This window comes from Parastagonospora nodorum (assembly GCF_000146915.1).
Source record: "Parastagonospora nodorum SN15 chromosome Unknown scaffold_4, whole genome shotgun sequence".
NCBI classification, from domain to species: Eukaryota; Fungi; Ascomycota; class Dothideomycetes; order Pleosporales; family Phaeosphaeriaceae; genus Parastagonospora; species Parastagonospora nodorum.
Genome location: NW_001884552.1, coordinates 1520131 through 1536226, shown reverse-complemented (window position 1 = coordinate 1536226; position 16096 = coordinate 1520131). Strand labels below are relative to the sequence as shown.

At 51.8% G+C, this 16096-nt stretch overlaps 7 protein-coding genes across 7 annotated transcripts; 4 read left to right on the top strand and 3 right to left on the bottom strand.

The window, feature by feature from the left end:
- Positions 1-184: 184 nt before the first annotated feature.
- SNOG_03295 (hypothetical protein) lies at positions 185-1126 on the top strand (the record flags this gene model as incomplete). Its single annotated transcript, XM_001793813.1, has 2 exons — positions 185-674; positions 738-1126. The coding sequence occupies 2 exons, from the start codon at positions 185-187 to the stop codon at positions 1124-1126; spliced, it is 879 nt and encodes a 292-aa protein (XP_001793865.1).
- A 1962-nt stretch (positions 1127-3088) lies between these two features.
- On the bottom strand, positions 3089-6192 carry SNOG_03294 (hypothetical protein; the record flags this gene model as incomplete). Its single annotated transcript, XM_001793812.1, has 2 exons — positions 3089-3388; positions 3439-6192. The coding sequence occupies 2 exons, from the start codon at positions 6190-6192 to the stop codon at positions 3089-3091; spliced, it is 3054 nt and encodes a 1017-aa protein (XP_001793864.1).
- Positions 6193-6941: 749 nt separating this feature from the next.
- On the bottom strand, positions 6942-7512 carry SNOG_03293 (hypothetical protein; the record flags this gene model as incomplete). Its single annotated transcript, XM_001793811.1, has 3 exons — positions 6942-7286; positions 7337-7393; positions 7441-7512. 3 exons carry the CDS (start codon positions 7510-7512, stop codon positions 6942-6944), a joined length of 474 nt encoding a protein of 157 aa, XP_001793863.1.
- A 714-nt stretch (positions 7513-8226) lies between these two features.
- On the top strand, positions 8227-9924 carry SNOG_03292 (hypothetical protein; the record flags this gene model as incomplete). Its single annotated transcript, XM_001793810.1, has 1 exon — positions 8227-9924. The coding sequence occupies one exon, from the start codon at positions 8227-8229 to the stop codon at positions 9922-9924; it is 1698 nt and encodes a 565-aa protein (XP_001793862.1).
- Positions 9925-10831: 907 nt separating this feature from the next.
- SNOG_03291 (hypothetical protein) lies at positions 10832-11443 on the top strand (the record flags this gene model as incomplete). The annotated part of the gene is made up of 1 exon (XM_001793809.1): positions 10832-11443. The coding sequence occupies one exon, from the start codon at positions 10832-10834 to the stop codon at positions 11441-11443; it is 612 nt and encodes a 203-aa protein (XP_001793861.1).
- Positions 11444-12185: 742 nt separating this feature from the next.
- Positions 12186-12572, top strand: SNOG_03290 (hypothetical protein; the record flags this gene model as incomplete). Its single annotated transcript, XM_001793808.1, has 3 exons — positions 12186-12260; positions 12316-12488; positions 12542-12572. The coding sequence occupies 3 exons, from the start codon at positions 12186-12188 to the stop codon at positions 12570-12572; spliced, it is 279 nt and encodes a 92-aa protein (XP_001793860.1).
- A 440-nt stretch (positions 12573-13012) lies between these two features.
- On the bottom strand, positions 13013-14938 carry SNOG_03289 (hypothetical protein; the record flags this gene model as incomplete). The annotated part of the gene is made up of 5 exons (XM_001793807.1): positions 14448-14938; positions 14219-14359; positions 13571-14171; positions 13401-13514; positions 13013-13215 (listed from the first exon to the last, which is right to left on the bottom strand). Exons 1-5 carry the CDS (start codon positions 14766-14768, stop codon positions 13013-13015), a joined length of 1380 nt encoding a protein of 459 aa, XP_001793859.1. The 5' UTR covers positions 14769-14938.
- Positions 14939-16096: the final 1158 nt, after the last annotated feature.

Below are 16096 nucleotides of genomic sequence, written 5' to 3'. Positions count from 1 at the left end.
CCACCCAACGCACCTCCCCGCACCCATAACCAACGACGTTGCGCGCTCATTCACAATCAGCTTCACTCTGGTTGCCTCAACCACTCGGGCCCGACAATCATCGCACACTCCACCTAAGGCACGTCTACGAACTGCCTACGAGCAGTCTACACAGTACTGACGTCTCAGCAGAGCATACCTAGCTATGACTTCCACGTTGACCAAGGTCACCTCTCTAGGCTCACACTCAGAGAACCACAGTGTGCCCTTTCCAACTCCAGTGACCGAAGCGCTCTACAGCGATGTCATCAACCCTCCCCCACCCATGGACTTTGCAGCTGTCACCAGAATCCTCGCACCCATCACCGAGTCTCTCAACGAGAAGGCTGAAGAGGCCATCCTTCCTTCTCCGCCACTCAACACACCCGTCATTGGCTCCCCTGCTCCGTCAGTCACGTTGCGCTCTGTCGCCCCGCGACTTCGCGGCTTCAGTGGCATTGGTGATAGGCTCGCCAAGTTGAAAATCGAAGGTCGCATATCCCGCCGACATCGCCACCATGGTGGCACCGACATGACCTCTAGCACTCGCTCCGCCGAGCCTTCTGTAGTCGGGGAGTGTGACGAGTGTGAGATGGCCAGCGTCAGTGAGGTCATGAGCGAGGGCTGCAAGGACAAGGGATGTCCTGGCCATGCACGTATGTTCCTGCCATCCCCTCTTCCCTCTCCCTTGGGCAGAGGCTCAGTTCCTATTGCTCTAGGTTCTCCCACAATCAACCCACGTATCGAGGAATACCTTTCCTTCACCTCCAAGGACCTGCCGAACCAAGCTCCTGCTCCTGTTACAGGAGCTACGCTCGCTCAGCATGCTCAGTCAACAAGCACGACCGCTCTTGACGCCAACAGTCTGCGTAGCCGCGTCAGCTTCAAGAGCGACGGTGTCACTGAGAAGAGCAACTGGGCTGACGATGTGGAGGATGGCTTCGACCGTATCTGCCTTCGCCTTGAGCAGCTGGCCGATGACGAGCACAACACAGACCCGAGCAAGAGTCCGGAGGAATACTACATTGCTCGTATAAATCGTCTGCTATGCAGCGGTAAGCGTCAGATCCCCGTCCGCATCGCCGTAGGCGCGAATGCCGCACTGTAGAAGGATGAAGGAAGTCAACATTCGGTGGTACAACGATGGAAAACAATCAAGTGAGCTCCAAAAGCTGTGCATGTAAATTCATGGTAATGGCGTTCACGGTGTATGGTTAGTCTCGCTAGTTCAATCAAGGAAGAACATGCAAAACACGGCCCTCCATTTGTGGAAACAACGAAGTCAGGTCTTGAACACTATCTAGGGGCACTCAAGTCAAGCTGTCTAGGTTCAAGCCTGCTCTGGTACTTCACGACGTACTAATAAGCTGCCGAGTATATCTAGGCGTCTATACATAACAGCAGCTTTTCTAGGTTGCAGGTTCAAATTTAATCAGAACGCGCACACATTTTTACTGCACCTGGTGCGCGGTGAAGTCCGGCCTTCAACCGCATTCTCAAATTTTCCAGAGACTTAGTCCGCTGATGTGTGGAAGAAGAAGGCATGGTGCAACCATCAAAGGTTCTATAGCAAGACTGTGGGTAGCGGAGTCTCCCCCACCAACGTATGATTCGTCTCAGTACACAAAAGTCGTGATTTACACTGGGTGGGCACATCGCAAGCATACCCCACGGGGTACTTGTATGAGCCAAGTGATGCGCCCACGGCCACGTGAATTGAGAACGTCCCAAACAAGCTCGACTACCATTAGCTTCAGCCTTGTGAATGCCGACAAACATCAAGCCTCTGCACCTCGACTAAGGGAGTTGGAAGAACATAAGATCAAAATGGCGAAAGAGTAATTAGCTCTAGAATAGGTAGTCTTTCGCTCTTCTATGTTTTGGGTGACGTGAGGTGTGATGAGATTAGGTTCAAGAGATGCACACGTCAGGGTAGCCTAATTTCGAGCCCGATGCGGTATCACAACCAGAACGCTGTGATCCAGTGACGCTAGGCTGAGATTGGATTGCGAGCAGAAAATCTGGCCGCATTGGGGCTGTGCTCACTGAACTGCATACCCGGTGAAGCAAGCAGCAAGCAGCAGCTTTGGACGAGAAGGGGTTCGGCAGACTTTTCGAAAGTTCCGGGGACATGATTTGCTGGGCTGAAGTGTCGAGTAAGGACTGCAGGTGAGGTTGCCATCCCTGCGACACACGCTCCGATAGTCGTGGTCGCGCCCAATCAGCGCCGACAGGCACAGATAGACAGTCGTGCTTAATACTAGACCCTCCCAGACTGAGTATCTAGTTCTTCATCTTCCCCCCGTCTACTTGAACAATACCTTTTTCTTGCCACATCCGACATAACAAACTTAGTCACTATGCAATCAACATCCTATAACGGCAAGTGTACGAATTCCGAGTCAATACAATGATAATACTGATTTGATCTTTGCGTTCATAGATCTTGAATCCAGCGATATCCCGCCCGCGGAAAGTGTTACTTCTTCTCCATGGTCTAAAGAAGCACTATTTGGCCTTCTAGCCGTACTCCTCGCTATCGTCGTTCCTTGTCTCGCACTCCTTGCAAGATGTCTGTTTCGCTGGCGGAAGCTGCGACGCATACAAACGTTCCATTGTGACTAAGAGTCTCACTCAATCGCGAACAGGACGCTAACTTGAACCTAGCAGATGTTGAGCAAAGCGTAGATGCGAACGCGGCATCATCGAGTTCAAGGCCGAAGCGACGAAGAAGACAGAAAAGGCGAGGGAGCGATAGGACGGTCCTGATATCTGTTAGAGTATGATGTCAACCTATTAGAGTCAACCACCCACAGTGTATCGAGCCCTTCTGGTCCACTACCTCATCGAGCGCCCAGAGACATATGTCTCAGTCATGTATCAGCAAAACCAAACAAGATATGCGTGTAAGATATGTATCTGTTTGGAATATTAGGCAACGTTTTTGATAATGCCTCATTCCGTCTATCACTCTTCTGTATCCTACACTTTTACTCCCCAAACAGATTTCCATACTAACAGGGTATTATTTCTATTCTTCATCTCCCCACAAACTCTCTATCCACGACATCTACTCCTCATCTCCACCAGCCTCATTATCAATCGCCATCTCTTCCCTCGCGCCTCCATCCTCACACTCATGAATAATCCTCTTCCAGCCCAACGCCTCGGTATCGTCCTTGACATACTCAATCGTTGGGAAGTAGTGTTCATTCTTCTTCATGGTGGCGACCCAGGGCACGTTGTCGAAGGTCATGACCTTGAGGCGGAAGTACTCGTTGTCGCCGATCTTCTTGACTTCGCGGAGGAAGGTGGAGAGATCGGGTGTTGGGATGTTGTTGACGTGGGTTAGGAAGTTTGTTGGTGCGAGCTGTGGGTTGTTAGTATACAAGAACGGTGTGGGGAGGAGAGTTTACTTACGCCGTACATGTACGCCGGCGAACCGCGGGCGCGGCTGGAGATGTACACGTCGGAGTGGATCTTGCTGATTTGTTGGCGCACGGCTTGGTGTGGGCGATGGAGGGTGGCGCCGCAAAAGCTGACCATACGGTCTGTCTCAATTTCCTCAGTTGCCACGGTTGTGACCTTGATCGTCTTCTCCTCGCGCTTCCGTACAATGACAGCTTCCAGGAACTCGTTGTTGTACATGACGTCTAGGTCGGGCGATCGGGTCACGAGCTTGCCGTTGAGGGTGAGTAGGATGTCGCCTTCTAGCATGCCGTCGCCGCCATGGCCAGAGTCGACCTTGCGGACCATGAACAATTGATGTCGCTCAGGGTCGGCCTGCTCAGTCTTCTCGATCCAGTCTTCCGACACACCCATGACACGGGCTTGGCTCATCTGGACGGTCTGGAACTCGACGTTGAGGATGCGAAGCTTGGGTGTCTTACCGCTCTTGATCTCGTTCAGAATAGGCAACAGGTTGGGCGTGGCCAGACCAAGGTGGTATTCAACGTCCTTGCCACTATGCGAAGTCCGCTCACCGAGGTAGGATAACCACAGAGCCTGTACAGTACCATCCTCAGCGATGAGAACTCCAGAGCCGCTGTGTGACGCCTGGTTTGTGTCGACGGTAATGGCGTCGAAGTTTGTTGCACGGTAGCGCGGCGTAATGGCGCTCGCAGGGATGGCGACCGTGGTGATGTCGGTGACGACGGTCTTGGCCACGACGGGTCGGAAGTTCTGGTTGAGGCCGAAGAAGATTGTTTCGTCACCCTTTCTAATGAATTCGGTCGCGAACTTGGGTGTCTTGACAGGCGCGTTGACAAGCGCAGGATCGTACTTCACGATAACGTAGTTCTGCAGTGGGTGCATGAAAACGACCTTGGCATCGATGAAGATGCTGTCGGCAATGATCAAGGATATATCGCAAAGGTCGTAGGGCAAGATGGCTCTCGAGACAAGAACAAGACCCTGCTCAGCGTCGACGACGAGACCATAGCCCTGCTTGTTCATCTTTGGAAAGCCGTCAAGCTTGATTGGCATCGAGACATGTACCCGTACAAAACTGCGCACAATATCAACCGCATTTGGGTAGTTTGAGCTCATCTTGACGAAGTTCGCGCGTCTGGACACCTGCGGCACGGCTGGGACAGGATCCGCAATGGGCTTGAAGTCCCATAGACCGGTCTTGTCGTTGCGTGTCGCTATGCGGATCTTTGCATGCCAATGCCGATCGACAGCAGTGATACTGGTGTTAGCAGTGTGCAGGTCGCGGAGGTGCTTGTATTGGATGACAATGCGCTTGCGGTCAGGGATCTTCTTCATGACTTCGATGAAAGTGTCTAGATTTGGCGTGGGTTGATTATCCACTTCTTGGATCAGCCAACCTGAGGCATAACCATCCGCAAATCTGAATGATCCTGCTGCTTCGCAGACAAACACGCCAGCATTCTTCAAGGAGATAGCATAAAGACGGGCTTGTTGGTATGATAAGTCATGGAACGATGCTCCTGACACCGACACGAACCTGTCAGGTGTGATGTCGTGCAGATTGCCTACGTCGAGCTCAACCTCCAGGTTCTCACCAGCGCGCTGGATGGTCACAGAGATGGTCTTGCCAACGTTGTCGTCAAGGATCGAGTCTAGACGCACAAACTGCGTGATGAACTCGCCGTTGACCTTGATCAGAATGTCGCCCTCTTCGACCTTTGTTGACGCAGGGCCCTGCGGCAACACAACTTCAGCAACCAGCATGCCTGTCTCTTTAGGGAACTGCGTCCGCACAGCCTTCTCCAAATCCGTTGACAAGCCTAGCCGCCGGCACTCGTCAAAGGGCTTCAGGATCCACTGTGTCTGCACTGTGCCTCGTGTCACGGCCTCGCCGCGTCGGACAAGTTCGAGCGCTCGCAACGGTCGGTCGAGGGGGAGGAAGTAATCGGTAGCCGCGCCATCTGCTCGTCCACCAGCCTGTAGAGCCACAGCGAATCCATCCCGGTTCACGACCGGACTGCCAGAACTTCCTCCACTTGCGGCCGCCGCAGCTTGGATGTAGTTGGTGTTGAAGTCCGAGTAGCCCTCGCCGTACTCTGGCGCATTGCGGTCCAAACGACTGATGACTCCGGACAAGATACTGAGCTTCTCTCCCGCATCGTTACCAACGACGCGAATCTCGACACCGACCTTGGCAAAGTCTGGGCGCAATTGCAGGGCGGAGACGGACATGTACTTGATGGCCTTGGGGTCGAAGCGGAGAATGCCGAAATCGTGTACGGGGTCGCGGTAAACGGGGTAGACATCGCACTCCTCGTGGTTGTCGAATATGCAGTAGCCGATGAAGGGCCCTGCGCCGACGACGTGCCTGTTGGTAAGAATATAGCCCTTCTCGGCGTCCACGACGAAGCCAGTGGCCTCTGACGATATGGCCGGGTCCGTGTCGAAGGAGCAAGTCTGGCAGAAATGAATAGACACAACGCTCTTGACTACGCCCTCAATCGTCTTCTGCCATTCGGCCGTGTCGTGCACCGCGCCAGCTACTGGCGCAATGGGCTCCTCGAGGCTGTATACGCTGTGCGCGTCGTCTACGACTTCTAGTTCCGGCGACTTGGGTACGCCATTGCGCGTGTGTGCGTCCACTTCGGGCTTGATCTGTTTCAGAGGTCGGTCGGTTGAGGGAGAAGTTGGAGGTTGCTTGCGCTTGCTGCGAGCTTCTGTCGACGCGCCATTCTGGTCCATGAGCACGGGCGTTTCTAGTGTGGAGAGGCGTTTGCGGAGGGTGAGAGCTGGGCTCGTTCGGGATAACAGGAGCCTAGGTGAGTACAGCGGGCGCTGTGAGGCGAGGGTGGTGAAGGTAGGCAAGGGCAAAAAAGGGCTTCTGCAGGCGGCGAGAGAGACCCGACCGAGCAAGTGCATGAAAAAAGCGCTAAACGTGACAGGAAGCAGTGACCGTCAGGACGCGGCCGAGGAGAATGTACAGGCGGGACGGTGACAGTGAGAGTGACAGAAACCTGGTCGCAGTCGAAGATCGGAAGGCGTTCCTGGCCCTGCAGCCGCACAGGTCGCGCTGCAGGCGTGTCCCTGTGCATCATCGCGGACTAAACCCTGTCAGCCTTGCCGAAACTGCCCTAGCAAGACTTCACCCAGGGCCATGGTCGACCGTTATTTTCAGTCAACTCGAAACATCAATGTCACTGGCGCACAGGTATACGTGCTTCAAGCTTATGACTGAAGAACTTTCGATTGCACATGGTGGATAGACAGATTGATATTCCTGATCGTTACTTATGGACATCAACCTCAGCAGGGTACTACTTATGATAACCCTTGTCCATGAGACGGGACACAAGACAAGGAACCAATTCCATCTCCAAGCAGCCTACGATGCACAATTGCGTAGCGAACGCACATCGATGCTTCCCTATCAACCCCAGATCCAGAATCGAGCATGGTCCATATACGTTCTGACTGCGCCGTCACCAAATCAACTAGACCTCCACGCCATCCTCGAACTTGTCATCCTTTAGATCGTCTTTGTCGTCAATGACCTCCTGCTTGACGGGGCTAGCTTCACCCTTCTTCTTGCGCGGAGTAGCCTTCTTCTTGGGCGACTCATCGGCGTCACCACCCACAGTGTCGACCTTGGACTTGCGCTTGCGAGGGGTCTTGGGCTTCTCAGATGCAGCAGCACCTCCACTAGCTGAAGCATCAGGAGCGGTCGTCAGGGCTTGGCCGGCCTTGATCTTCTCTATGTCGTCCTTGTGCTTCTCTTTCAGACGCCAGAGAAGCTTCTTGCAGGAGACGATGCTACGGCCCACAGGGATGGGAGCGTTCTGTGTCGCAATTAGTACGTGGTAAACACAGCATGCTTGAGTCGAATTACAGCGATCTTGGCTTCGGCCTTGCCCTCATTCTCGCAAAGCACGATGAGGTAGGCGATCTTTTCAAGGTCAGTTGAGATCTCTGGTACAGAATTGGCATGCTCACCTTCTCGGCATCTGACCAAGCAGCGCCACTGGCACCGGTCTTGTTCGGGGTCTTCTGCTCTGTGTCTGACATCTTGATCAACGTGTGTTGCTCTGTTGATGTATGTGCTGGTAAATAGAAGTGGCGTTGAGGTGTGCTAGGCTGCTGCGAAAAGAAGAGGTAGAGAAGAGGACTGAGACCAGCGGAAAGCGTTTGATATAGCGATCATGGCGCGAGCAAACAGACAATCTGCTCAAAGTCGCCGTCACCTCGACTTTGTGACCACGTGCTCCAGCGTCCCCTACGATAAGGAGCAGTAGCGGCAAGGTGAAAGCGCTGTTTACAGCCACACTTGAACCAATGGTCATCTTGAGCCCTCAGTGCAAACTACGTGATGCGTATGAAGTTGTAGCAACACAATGCGTACGCGCTTTGGTAGGACGGGACGCATCTTCGGCACCTGCTTCTACGGAGTTTGCGAAGTCGCCATATTTGTCCGTGACTCATTCAGGGATCGCCGACAGTAGTACCTGCGCAGTTCCAAAGGTGATTGCGCCTGCGGTTCTGACATGATTGGCTGCTGAGGACATTCGTTCCATAGCTGCGCTTGACGGGTGGAGGTGAGAGTCGGGAGAGGTTAACGGTTTGGTTTGCGGGAAGCGCACGGACCACCGGACCTGCAGCCGTTAAGTAGCTGCCCTCACCCTTCCTTGTCCACCAACCTCCACCGCCTGCACACCCACAACACAACACACACACGCAAGACACCACCTACACACCCAGCGATAGAACTCGCACGACGCCGCCATGTCGTCGTCTGTGTTCTACCGCTTCAAGAACAGCCGCGAGCCCGAACGCATCACGTTCAACGGCACGGGCATCAGCGTCTTTGAGCTCAAGCGGGAGATCATTATCGCTTCCGGCCTCGGCGATGGCAGCGACTTCAACCTCCTCATGTACCCTGAGGACGACTTGAACAACGAATACAAGGACGACACCATCTTGATCCCGCGATCTGCAACCGTTGTCTGCCAGCGCAGGCCAGCACCACGCGGCCAGGGTCGCGCTGCTCGGTACATCTCAGGCAAGGCGCCGGTCCGTGCTATCACCAAGGACACGAGCAAGCCTGCCGCACCGCTTCCCTCGGGTACTGCTGCCGGTGGCGTACTGAGTGAGGCCGATGCCGAAGCAGCCTTCTTAGCAGAGTCAGCACAGGTTTGGGATGCGCAGAAGGAGTCGTTGTCACATGTAAAGCCTACGTACAACAAGAATAAAAAACCTGTGAATGTTCCCAATCACGACCCCCCTCCAGGTTATGTTTGTCGCCGCTGCAACGTCAAGGGTCACTGGATCCAAGCATGTCCCACCAACGACGACCCCGACTTCAAGCCTGTCTTCCAAGCGAAGCGCACAACCGGTATCCCGCGATCATTTCTCAAGACCGTTGAGAAGCCCGTCGACGAAGAAGCCGCCAAGGGCGTCATGCTTAACGCCGATGGCGAGTACGTGCAGGTCATGACAGACACAAAGACATGGGAGAAGTTCCAAGAGAAGGCCAACGCGTCAAAGGCACAGGCGGCCAGCGCAGATGCAGCAAGCAAGGAGATTCGAGAGCGGGGACTGGAGTGTCCGATCGACAAGCGGAGGTTCGTTGATCCGGTCAAAACACCCTGCTGTGGTAAGACATACTGTCGCGAATGCATCGACAACGCACTCGCAGATGGAGATCTAGTTTGCCCGAATTGTGGCAAGGAGGAGGTGCTCATGGATGATCTTGTTTCAGATGAGGATATGGTTTCATCACTTCGTGCATATGACGCCGAGAAGGCGAAGGAGAAGGCAGAGAAGGACGAGAAGGCCAAGGCAGAGGCGCAAGCGGCTGTGCAAGCCACATCAACAAATGAAGCAATTTCTACTGAAAATGTCGATAATAATGTTTCATCCGCCAAAGCAACTGACACTGCTACACCTGGTGCGGGCTCCGATTCTGAGGGGTCAACGACCTCGAAGAAGCGCAAAGACGCTCCTACCGACATCATGCCTCCTACCGCGCCAAAAGCAATGCGCCAGGCTAAGGAACAGGCAAACCCGACTTCAGACCTCGAGGAGACCTTCAAGCAGCAAATGGAGGCTCTCAAGAATGGTCAAATGCCTCCCATGATGCCCGGCATGCCCAGCATGCCCATGATGGGCGGTATGGGTATGCCCGGTATGCCCTTCCCCATGGGCCCGCAGATGGGCTTCCAACCGGGTTTCAATATGCCCTTCAACCAGCAACAGCAGCAGTTTAACCCGCAAATGGCCTATGGCATGCCCATGATGCCGAATCAGATGCAGCAGCCTGGCTTCCCACAAGGCCCGCAGGGTATGCCGTTTCACCCAGGCATGCACAATGGCATGCAGAATGGGAGTGGCATGCAACAAAACGATGCGTATGAGCGACAGCCGGTGAACAATCGGAATCGGAATAAGAAGGCGAGGGCGCCTGACTACAGGTACCTTTGAGCAAGAGCCGGGGCCAGGCGTGTTGGGACGAGTTACGCTTCGTGTGTGTATATTAGTCAGATGAAATAATAGATCATGAATCACTACGCTTCCTATGTCTCTCCGTGAGGTTTTGATGTGATCCACTGTTCTTTCCGAGTTCGCACTTATCTTCAGGAATCAGATTAGTTCTCGGGTTTTGAGTGCGTATTTGTCACTTTTTTCGCATGTGTGATGTTGAAATTCACTGCGGAAACGTGTTCTTTAATGATGTGGTTCACGGAATTGCGCGACCCATGGAACGATATTAGAGCAAAGGGTGAGAGGATGGTCGACAACGACCTCGAGTTCGACACTAGCAGTATTGGCTTCTCCTCGCCGAACCAAACTTTACGAACCGGTTCCCGCCATCACTCTAACACCACTTTTCCAATTTTGTGATGTACTGAATTCTTGCTTGTGTTCTGGATGCCAACTGGTGGCAGGTTTTTTGCGCAGGAGTGTACATGTTGGTTCGATACTGCGGATCTTCACCCCAGGACTGCTCGGGGAGGTGCTCCAGATGGTATAGTGAGCTATAGCGAGCCATGGTAATAAGTATTCCTGATGAATCCTAGATATAGTACTATGGAAAGCGATTTCCTGTTCCCAATTATTACGAATTTGCAGAATTCTTTGGTTCAGTTCTACCTAGTCAAATGGCATATGAAAGGTTCTTACTTCTCTCAAATTTCTTCATACTCCCAAATTCTTTCTCCGGCTCTTACTATATCCTGAATATCTTCGCAGCCTTATCATACTGTCATACACATCCGACTCTTACAGTACCCTGGATATCTTCACTTCCTCATCACCTTCTCATTCACCTCGGACTCTTACAGTATCCTGTATATCTTCGCAACCTCAACACACATATCACAATCCGACGATGTGTCCTCAACAACACTGTAGCTCTTCCCCTAAGCCTGCAGGATTACCCGGCCTACAAAGTGCCTTTTCCGAAGCTCTTGAGGAGCTCGAAGTGGAAATAAACCTACAACCAGCACAGCCAGAAATCATGGTGCCAGTTCCACCCCAGTCACCAGATGAGCTTTATTTCGGAGAGAATCTCCCTGAAGAGGAGTTTGAAGAGCATGAGCCTGTTCCCACAATCGAGCTCAAGATTATCGAAGACGAGCGATTATCAGAGTACGATTACAACTGCTATGAGGAGGAGCCGCATACGAAGCGCAACCAGAATGTGCTTGGTCTAAAGATGGTTTACATACAGCACGATCTTACACATGGTCGGTATCCAACGCTGCCTAAGTACCCGGACCGCATCGACAAAGTCTTTGGGTCCTATGAACACTGGACAGCACTCCCGCCACCTGGGTTTCGTTCCAGGCGAGACCAATTCGTTGACGAAGGCGAAACCGCTTTTTGCCAATATTTTCACAAACGCGGGCAATTGCCAAATCTAGAGGAGAGGAGCCGCTGGTTTAGGGCTCAGCAACAAGATGAGGGACGTAAAGATAGCGGAAACCCCTCGATCTATTGAGGGTGGTTATGGTAGCCCCTGAATTGGCATCGAGAAGAAGGAAGAGATGAAAATGAAGAATGGATATGTAGAGCTGGAGCTCGCTGTAGATACAACACGCAATAAATATTGAACAACTTGAAGTGCAGATTTTACCCCTTGCCCCAAGTGTTGAATGTGGTGAACTACAACAAAAAGCGACTGCATATGTAGTGTGCACCAGCAGCTTGTTCATTCACCAGCCTGAAGGTATACGCAGCATCGCAGGACCTCAGATCCGACGGCAAGACTCCGGTGATTTTTCGTTTTAGCTGTCCTCTTACGAACAGGATATTTGCTCGAAGAAGCAAGTGCTCACATGCGCCTGCAATATACGATGAAACATCCCGAGACCTGTGGCTATAATATCGCGCTCAGTATGTACACGAATTGGTGGAGTGTGTATAGATGATGCCACTAAGATAAACAATGTCTTCACAAACACAAACGCAACACTTCTAACTATCATGAGATCTGATCAAACTTGATCGGCGGACCCTGATTCCGTTCCGCGCTAAGACGATCCTGCGCATCGGACCGTTTCACGTGTTACGCGGCAAGCCGCCTACCCTGCAGCTGTTGAACCACTAGCCATACTTTTGAGGGGAGATTTTGCACATCCATATACTTACTTCGCAGCTACACACACCGATAGCTTCGCAGCGTCTTCTCCGCCCGCTACTCCTCAAACTACCTACCCCGCCGCACTACGTCATAAGCAACCATGGGCGCATCAAACTTACTACCACTTGTCGTCCTGTTCGCTGTCGTGGGAGTTGTCGCGTGGGTGGGATATCAGGTCAGCATACTCGTGCATATTATGTATAAAGTCTTACTAACACACACGCTTCCAGATCTTCCTCTACACGAACGAACTCGCCGAGCGCGGCGTCCACAAGCTGGAGAAGAAGAATGTCGTCTTTACGAAAGATGGCGCAAAGGTTGGCGTGAAGGAAATTAGTGCGGAAAACTATGCGGATAAGACACAAAAGGCGTTTGTGAAGACGTGGAATGCGGCGCAAGAAGGGTAGGTGGTGGTGATGTGAGAGTTGGTAGTATTGAATGCTGACATGGTCCTAGGCAATCGAATACGCGATCTCGAACGAAATGAGCCGGAACATCGATGAGGGAATGTTTGTCTGGGGTGACTCTGCGCAATATGCCGAGAGTGCGTGACAGCGGGATTTGATTTATGGCTGTTGGCATTGGTTTCTCTTACAGCAAGCGGTTTTGGCATATCTACTTTTGTTGTGTCTTTTGAGCGATAGACGAATGCACATGGCCGAGGAAGCAGATGCTGAACAGACAGGGACCGTCGGTAGTGAGTATGTCTTTTGGTACTGAGAGACGAACATCACTTAAATGATACCCATTTCAATAGTAGCTCTCCACAGTGGGTTGACGTTTAGAGTAGCAAACATGATGATACAGTTGCCTTGCCGTGTGACGCTGATGAACTCATACAGTACTACGCTTTGAATATTTCTGCTTCTGTACAACTATCATACAATCGTTACTCATCGAATAGCTGCTCTTAGACCTCAAGGTTTGCTATTCCTTCCTTCCTTCCTTTCCTTCCTTCCTTCCTTCCTTCCTTCCTTCCTTCCTTCCTTCCTTCCTTCCTTCCTTCCTTCCTTCCTTCCTTCCTTCCTTCCTTCCTTCCTTCCTTCCTTCCTTCCTTCCTTCCTTCCTTCCTTCCTTCCTTCCTTCCTTCCTTCCTTCCTTCCTTCCTTCCTTTCCTTCCTTCATGTCGCCTGTGCCCCCAGTTTCGTGTGGACCGTCATTATACTCCCAACGTTAACTCAACAACCCAAGTCTCAAACAACAGTATACGAATTAGTGACAGGCACCATGGGCATGTCGAATATAGGCGAGCACGTGAGTACATGACGCCTAGCCAGTACAAGTACTTGTGCACTACTAAGCCCAAACTTTGTACCTATGACGGACAATCGACCGAATAGCCAATCGCGCTGTGCCTGCGGTACTGTTTCAGCATTTGCGGCAACGTACAGAGGCCAAACGAGTGAGTATCCTCCGAATGCTTCTGCAGCTACAATTTGTAAATGTCAGTGGAGTTGAATATACCATTCGATCGATGCTACTTACCATTCTGCTCTTGGCCCATCTCCTTCGCTACTACCTGCAATTCGTAGTCCAAATGGAAAGGTACACAAGCGCTGATGTCGTCGACCATCTTTTGGATGACGAACAGAGACTGATTGTACTCTCGCGTTTCATCGATGTGTCCGGAAATGCTTAACCAGTTAAGGCAGGCTATTATGACTCGCCTGCAGAAGATGCGGCACACACGGTAATCGTTGACGATGCTGGCCAATGGTACATCATTGTAGATATGCTGTTCGCCCGGCCACTTCTCAGTGACCGCGAGATCTTCTATCGCAGGCACTTCGCTCACGATTCCAATGGTGGTGTGCTTCCATTCTGTTGGTAAAGTAGCGTACCACTCAGCAAGATTTCCGTCTACCATTTGCGCAAACTCAAGGATTTGTCTTGCCTCAGACTCGTTGCTGGAGTCGTGGGGCGTTGTAGTAAGGTTATTTGCTCGCGCACGAAGACTTGGGAGGTCGATGCAGATGAGTGTGAGGCGATTCGCGACGTTTTCATCATCAAATTCGCCATTGCCGACCCAGCCTTTGGTTCCTGGGAACTCGACTACCGGTTTAGAACGTTGGACACAGCTTGTGATCTGGAAAACTTAGTTGAGCAATCTTCGTGCCAAGGGCGGGTACATACCATCATTGTTCGAACAGCTCGGAATATGGCGTGGCTCATCTCATCCTTGAATTGATCTGTGCCTCTAAGTTTGGTCAGGGCCACGGCGCCATCGACATGGTTTCCCCATGCTGTGATTGTGTCATCGGTACTCATAATTGTCTGTAAATGGTCAGTCTGGCACAAGAAAGAGTGCGCAAACAAGAGGAGAGACCACTGGAAATCTTGCAGAAGCAAACGATTTACTCACTTCATACAAAGAGAACATGAGAATAGCGAGTACCGTCTCATCGCTCTTCGACATCACAGGATCTTTGAGATCATCGTTGAGTTTCTTGAGAGCCCTGCCATATGTGGAAACTGCTTCGCGGAGGAGGTCTTGTCGGCCAGGGTACTGCCCGCATGTTGCCATTGCGACGGCGGTGGTTGCAAGATGAAGGACAGATGAGGGACGCGCTTTGTTGTACAATGGAACGAGATATTCTAGGAAGCCACGGGTAGATTCGGCTTGTTGTGGTAGAGCTATGAAGTTCTTGAAGAAGAATGGCACGGCTTCGTATTCGGGGGGCATTATTATGGTAGCAGGGACCGCGTTCAAATTCCACTCAAATGACTCGAAGTCGAAAACTTGATCAAGCGAGGGTGGTGTTTGCGTTACTTGGGCAAAAGATATTAGTTGGCCTTGCTCCGTGGGATCTGAAAGTGTTCGAGACTTTCTGTCGCTCACAACCAAAGACGAACTGAGATCTGACAATGTTTCGAAGCTCTGGTCTGTTGAACTGTTCAGGGTTAGTTACTGTCGCAATTTGCGATTGTTTAGTCATCAGCCTCATTCGATTGTACGATTGCGCGACATTGCACCAAAGCTTCCAAGCTTGTCTTGGAATAGAGTAGACCAATGAACTGTAGGGCACTTACAGATGTGGAGAAGTATGCGAGCTTGAGTCTCCGGTACTACTCCTAGACGGACCTGATCCAGAGTGTTTCTTCGCTTTCCGGGCCATAGCTTTGTTCTCGTCTCGGAATACCAGATCGAATTCATCCGGATAGCCTGGACAGTCTCGTCCGGACTTCTTGCAGTTGCCACATGTTGGTCGCCGTTCGTCGCACTATAACACGTTAGTATCGAGTTAGGTAATGCTTGCGGAGTGTAAGCCAGTCGATTGACCACACCACATATATATTGCTAGACGCACGCTTCAGACATACCTTTATTCTCCGACTCTTACACATGCCGCATCCGCGACTCGGTTTTCCAGTGTACACCATGGTAATATACAAGTGTGCGTGAAGGAGTGCAAGAAGAGAAGAAAAAACAATTTACCACTAGTACACCAGGCGCTCTCAGTATCTCCACCTCGACTTATAAACAAATATCAGCAAGAAGGACGGTACTAAGATGTTGAAATAACACTGCCTCCAAAGAACACGTCCACCATGTAGCCCTGCTGGAGAAGTCCGCGTATGACTCCAGGGCTTTACTTCAGCTCTCCAACTTCCGACCGACTTCAAGATGGACGGGACGCCAGTCGTACGAATCGAGCCACGCGATATGCCTGTAAACTCAATTATTGACGTAGTTGCTGGGGGTATCCGTTCCTGCCGCGGCTGTAGCGATGAATTTCGCAACTAGAGCCTCAATTGGATGTCGATGTTGCTGTCGTACAAGATTACCAATGAGCAGTGTTGTGCGCCGGACGAGCCTATTAGGGGTGCAGGATGGTCGTGGAATTGGCGAGAAATGCACATATCAGACGGATGTGGGGAAACAGGCGTTCCGTCGGCCGCCATTGCAGTCCGAGAAGCGCAAGTCTGAAGTTGTTTCGTCGCAAGGTCTACCAGATTGGGTTTAGTGCCTTGCGGCTGTGCACTATTTTACCGTCCGACGTCCCCAGTCGT